A 6,448-nucleotide genomic window follows, 5' to 3' on the forward strand; every position below is an offset into this window, starting at 1 on the left:
GCAGCTAGCTCAGCTCCAAGTCCAGTCACCACCCGGCTGCCCGTAGGCAGCTCACGGCTGCACAGCTCAAGGTGCTGTGTTCAATCTTAGCTGTGGGTGGGCGTAGCCCACCATCCCATGCAGGAGTCGCACCGGCAACCTTGTTGTTAGGAGCACGTGCTCTCACTAGTTGAGCCATCCTGCCACCTATTGGTGCCACCTATTGGCAGCTCAGCTCGGGCACAGCTCACTGGCCCATGTGGGAATTGAACTGGTGACCCTGTTGCTCAGAGCTCGCGCTCTTAACCAATTGAGCCACTTGGCCGGCCCAATTAGCTGTATCTTATTAATGAGGTTCCACTTCAGTGATGTAGCACTATTGGATTCAAAGGGAGCCCAAGTGCTACTTTTCACATTCATTATTGAACAGGCAATGTGATTAACGAGAAAGGTTGAAGAGTTTGTAAGAATGTGTGTGTGTGTGACAGAGAGATGGAGCTCGAGATCTGCAGTCACTTTCTGCTTTAGTGGCTTGCCCATGTTTCCCGATTAATCCTGCTGCCCTGAGCTCTTCCTGCCATTCAGCGACATCGTGGTCCAGGCCCCAGGCCCTGTTTTCCAGCTGGGTTATTTCCCACGTCTTCACCACTCACTCCTTTGCTCAGGTTCCATAGTAGCAACAGCCCAGACACCTACCAGCAGAGCTTTCCCTCCATGAGCAGGTAAATCTCTTTAAAGAGCTGCTCAGATCCCTGTTGAGTAAGGGAGTTGAATATTGAATTAACTATTGTTGTCTGTGTATATAGTTTTGAATAACTGAGAGCCATTTTAAAGTTGAATTTGTATAGGTTTTACATAATACCTTCTTTAGCCTCTGATCTCTAAATGTAGAAACTCTGACTTTCCAATTCTATCACATCAGGAAGCATCTGTTAAGTGTTTATAAAGTTATATATTTTTGGGGGGGTGGCATCATTGATTACATAAGAGCCTCCATTTTGAATCAGAAAATTCACTACTAGTGCTTGATGACTGGGGCGAACCTTTCAGGTTCAATAGAAAGAGCCATACGGTTGCCAAGACAACTAAAGTTCAAGATCACCTGGTCTCCGGGCAACCTTTTCCAGACTTACCTCAGATTCTTTCCCAAGCTTTTTCAGGAGAGGTCCTTCCCTGCCTTTCTCTGGCAGCTTTGGGACCTCAGGAGGAGGAGAGCCCAAGAAACCCTGGAATGATGTAAAGTTTGGAATTTTTGAAACACAAAGTGTATGGATTAGGGGGTAGTGTCTACGCTGGAAAGGAACAATCAGGTTCTAGAGGAAGGAGGACAGTTTTCTCCTTACCCTTGTGTCTAAAACACTAACATCAGATTTTTTTTTATTAGTTACTCTCGATTCACGTACAAGTAAGTCGTATGAAGCTTGTCAAGGTTTGACTCATTACTAACTGCCAGCTCTTCACTGACTTATGAGGGAAGTGACCCGGTTTTTATGTTGCGACCCAGAATTTCAGAGGTTGGGTGACCAGCATCCGAAGTGATGCGGCTGGTTAGTCTAGGAGTTCTCTTTCTGATGTCATAAGAGGTGACTGTTGCCTTGGCCAACGTAAGCCAACAGTTAACTTGTGTAGGGCAGGCAGCGATAGAGGTTCTTTAAGCATATGCACCAAGGGAATCGGGCTGCAGATTGTTTCATGCCAAGCCTTGAGATACTTAGAAATGCCATTTTTCTGAAGAACTTTCAGAGAAGTGAACCAGGCCACTTGGGTTTTGGAACAGAAAGAACTTTGTGCTGTTACTATTTCTGGGCTGCAATTTTCTATTTCCTGGGGAGTGGTGTGCCTCCTGAATTCAATCCAGCTGTTGAACTCATGTTAAATATGACTTCTTTTCCTAAGACAAAATAGTATTTAGGTTGTTCTTTTAGTTACCTGTTTAAAAAGAAAATCTCTGGGACTAAAAATGCTCTTCTTTGAGGTTTCCCCTATACCTCTTAATAACGTCTACATTCCTTCGTTATCTCTTTTTCCTATTATCTCTTTTTCCCTTACTTTATCACCTCATTAGATACACAAGCATCTTTTTGCAGCTAAATACAGCAGGTCCTGGAATAACATCATTTTGTTCCATGTCATTTCATTATAATGTTGATGAGATGCCGTAGGAAGTTAACTCGTGTTTATATCAATTAACCTGTGTTAAAATACGTTTTGTTATATGTCGTTTCACTTAAAGTCGCAGAACCTATTGAAGATGTTAAGTGAGGACTGACTGTATTCACGTGCAAGCAGCTGTGAAGACTAATGAACTGCCATGGAAAGGAGAGGGGTTCTTATATCTCCTGTGCTAACCCGGATTAGATAGTGAGGGTATCGAAGGAAGAAAATTCTCAGCATAAAAAACAATAAAAATGATAATGATGGCAGCTCACGTTTTCTGAGCTCTCAGCCTGTGCCAGGTGCTCTACATGGGTGACTTCATTTGATCCTCTCAGTGTAATCCATGCAGACCCCTACTGAGGAAGGTACTAGCATCCCCATTTTATAGATAAGGAAATAGAGGCACAGAGTATGAAGCTGCCAGCTACAAGCTGAAGTGACTTTGGCTGGGGCGCGGGTCCTCATGTTTAATTTCTGCAAATTTTCCATTTAGTTTCATACTCTATCCATGTTTGTTTTTTATATAAAAATGGCTTCCTCCCCAAATCTTTCAGTAAATTGATGTATTAGGAAGATAATGCTCTATTTCCCACCACCTAGACCCAGAGAGTTATACATACACCTGTTTGAGAAATACAGACTTAATTATCACTAATAGGCCAACTGGGCAGTTAGCCTTAAATCTGACAGGGTCTGTGGGCCTACGTGAAGCCTGGCTCAGAAGCAGAGCCAGGGGTGAGGCGGGGAGGGCAGGGGTTGGTACGTGCGTGGAGGGTTGGTGCCGGGACACTTCATTCCACAGGTCCTGGTTGAGTACGTTAGGACCTTTGCTAGGAGTCAGGAGGATACAGAGGTAGGAAACTTCTTTCTCAGCGTTTATGATCTAGCCTGGGAGGTGAAATACATGCAACAGCCCCGTTGCAGCATTGCCTAATTACTCAATACCTAGTTCAGTGTTGAAAACAACAGGTGTTCAGAGAAGGCAGAGCATGGTGTGTCTAGAGTGGTTGGGAAGGCTTTGTGGAAGAGGTCAGACCAAAAAAATTCCCAAAGGATGGGTCGCGTTAAGAAATTGAAGAGAGGAGGAAGGTGGTGTGGGCTAGTGAGTGATTCTACTTGCCTTGCTTCTCCTTTATCCTTATTAATATTGATACATGTATTCATTTATATTCTCTTTCAAAATCTTAACGTTTTCCCTAAGTCACTCTTTACAAAATTACCCCCAAGACAATAGTTTTTACATGTGTTATTATTTGTCTGACCTTGTTTTCCTTTGGTCTAAGTCAGGGGTGGCCACCTGGTCGGCCATCGCTGGCAGATGGTGTTTTATGGGCCTGTCTGTGCATCATCTTTGCAGACGCTGAGTTTATGCCCTTACGTGAGTCGTGCACCCTGAGTTGGACACATTTCTTGCCACTCACTACTCTTGCCTTTCACCTGACCTGACTTAACGACTGATAGTGCTTGCCTTTGTAAACACTTGAGTTTGCTACTCGTGGTATTAAGACTTCATTGAAAAAAAGGAAAAGGAATTGAATGAGAAGCTCTCATTAAGTGAAATTACCTTCAGAGCTTGCGGAGCTTAGTTTAAAACCTAATCTGCCCCTTTTCCACATCCCGTCTTAAAATGTCTTTTGCCTTTTTACCAAAGGAAGTATTGATAGTATCTTGTCCTTTTGTTTCAGGCTACTCTCCCTTCTCTTCCTATAAATAGTGCCCTGCTGCCTCGGAATGGGAAATTGAAAGTTAGAAGCCTGGGGCCAGCCAAGTGGCTTAGTTGGTTAAGAGCTCGCTCAAGAGTTTGAGCTCTGAGCAACAGCGGTTCAAGTCCTGGCCCGAGCTGAGCAGCTGCTGAGCTGCCAACATGTGGCAGGATGGCTCAGCTAAAAAAAAAAGCAAGTTAGAAGCCTGGATCTGTGTGCATGTAATGATTTTTAAAGCCTTGAAAACCCATTTCTGTTTAATTTATGTAACGTTTTCCACTGCACATGACTGAGGGCCTGGCAGGGGAAAAAAAAAAAAATCAGCCTGAAAAATACTTTCAGTATAATGAGTGAAAACAGAGTATTAGAAATGGAAGTACCTTTCAACATAAAAATTTCAGTTTGCCTCTGCAAATGCATTATCTTTCTTCTTGGCATTTATTCTGGCCCTTTGCTGTCTTTTAGGTTATGGTAGTTGATAAAAGGCTGCCAAACACTACAATAATTCTTCCTTGTTTTTGGCTGATGACATTTTTTCTTACGTTGAGATGGTTCAGTGGCCTAATAAGCTCCAAATGCGTGCCTCTCGTTAGAGCTGGGCTAGAACCCAGGAGCCTCCCAGCTCACTGCTCAGGTCTGCCTCTGACTTAAAGGTGAGCCTCTTGCTCGAGTCTTCACAAGGATGAAGTGATGGTTCTGTGGTGGCTTTGAATGAAAGACTGACTGTGTGAGGCGTGTATCTCCTCCAGGGTAATTAGGAGAGAACAGTAACTTGGCTTACTTCTGACCAGCTGGGAAGTGGGCTGGTTCTTTCTGAGGTTTCCTGTGGTGAGGATGGGTGCAAGTTGGGCCAAGAAGGCAGAAGGTAAGAAACAGAAGCCATTGGGTTCTCTCTTCCTTCTCTGGAGCCTGTAAGAAATAAGCCAGCCGTGAGGGGATCCTAGAAAGGCAGGTAGCAGAAGGGCCGAAGCACAGGGCCCTCTACTGAGTGCCTTCATGTCACCTTCCCTCCTCGCAGGCTCTGAGTGACCGCTTCAGCGGTGAGATCCCCGATGACCAGATGGCACATAGCTCCTTTTTCCCAGATGAGTACTTCACCTGCTCCTCCTTGTGCCTCAGCTGTGGGTAAGTGAGGCTGCCATCTCCCCGTCTTGGGAAGAGAGAATGGTGCTTCTCAGACTTCAGCGCGCATGCAAATCACCTGGGGTGTGGTTAAATTACAGATTCTGATCTAAGGGTGGGGTGGGGCCTGACATGATGGTTTCCAACTTCCCAGGTGATCCTGGTGGTCATGGGACCACACTTTGAGGTGGCAGGGGATTCCGCGACACGTGGTTATGATGAATTCCTTGAAGAGTCTAATCTGGTTTAGATGTGACATTGACTACCTTCTGGTTTGGGCAGTTTTTGCTACAGAAAACTTGAGGTTGCCTGTTTTTCTATGTTTCTCGTATCAGGGCTTTCAGTTGTAGTTATTCCATCTATTCAACCTAATATTTGATAGCCCAGGGAGTGCAAAACACTGTGTGGTACATATCAATTCTAGTTGATTCACTAGAGGGCAAATGCTTAGAGCACGTTAGAATTATCCAGGTGCCTCCTGCAAGGCGTCTGATTTAATGGCTCCTGGGTGGGGCCTCGGCATTGGGGTTATTAAAAAAGGCTCCTCAGATGATTGTAATGTGTAGCCGAGTTGAGAATGCTACGCTGGAGCAGTCTTCTCAAACTTCAGTCTGTGTATGCATCACGTAGGGATTTAGTTAAAACACAGATTCTGGATCAGCAGGTCTATGTGAGAACCTGCGTTTCTGACAAGCTTCTGGGTGATGTCTGTGCTGCTGGTCTGTGGACCACACGTTGTGACAGGATCAGAGCAGTGATTCTCAGATTTTAGCCTGCAGCAGAAAAACCTGAAGGGCGTGTGAAAACGGATTGCTAGGCCTCACCCCCATAGCTTGCTTTGGTAGGTCTGGGGTAGGGCCTGCGAGCTTGCATCTCTGGGGTGTTTCCAGGTGCTGCTGATGTTGCTGGCTGGGGCTACACTTTGAGGATCACTAGAGTAATCTGAGCTGTTGGTGGCTGTTAAATCATAGTTTGGTGACTTGTCTGATGGAGCCCAGGGGATTTAAACGCAGTGTGTCATGGTCAGATTGCAGTCTCTGTGTCGTGTAGAGACTTCCCCACTGGATTGTCTTTGCTCATGTTGGGGCTGATCCCTGTGTCCCCCATGTTAGCCCATCTACGGGGGAGACCTGAGCCTGTTCTGTTATGAATGGCCTTTTTGCACGGAACCCTGTAAGCCACCTGCTAGGCACTGAACCACCTTGGCTTTGGCCTGGGGAGAACTAAGGACTGCCGTGGACCGAGGGATGTTAGTTGCCAGTGTGACTTACTTACTGTTCTTTTGGCCGTGCCCCAGGCCCCGTGCGCTTGCCACATGAGCATGAGGTGCTGAGGCTCTGTAGGATCACCCCTTTTCTTTTATTTTTATTTATTTTTTATTTTTTAAAGATTTTTTTTATTGGGTAATTGGGGGGATGGGAACAGTGCTGGGGAATTAGGGGAAGGGGAACAGACAAGTTGCTGTCGTTTTGTTCTTCAGTCTAGTT

General features: G+C 45.4%; 1 protein-coding gene across 2 annotated transcripts in view; it reads left to right on the forward strand.

The window, feature by feature from the left end:
- The window catches only part of ZFYVE1 (zinc finger FYVE-type containing 1), a 50,965-nt gene that overhangs the window by 35,331 nt on the left and 9,186 nt on the right, over positions 1-6,448 (forward strand). For both annotated transcript variants that reach the window (XM_019640423.1, XM_019640421.1), the window contains exon 5: positions 4,858-4,964. In XM_019640423.1, coding sequence (XP_019495968.1) covers positions 4,858-4,964 — 107 coding nt within the window. The remainder of the gene's footprint in view (positions 1-4,857; positions 4,965-6,448) is intronic.

The sequence above is a fragment of the Hipposideros armiger genome, unplaced genomic scaffold (assembly GCF_001890085.2).
Source record: "Hipposideros armiger isolate ML-2016 unplaced genomic scaffold, ASM189008v1 scaffold_49, whole genome shotgun sequence".
NCBI lineage: Eukaryota > Metazoa > Chordata > Mammalia > Chiroptera > Hipposideridae > Hipposideros > Hipposideros armiger.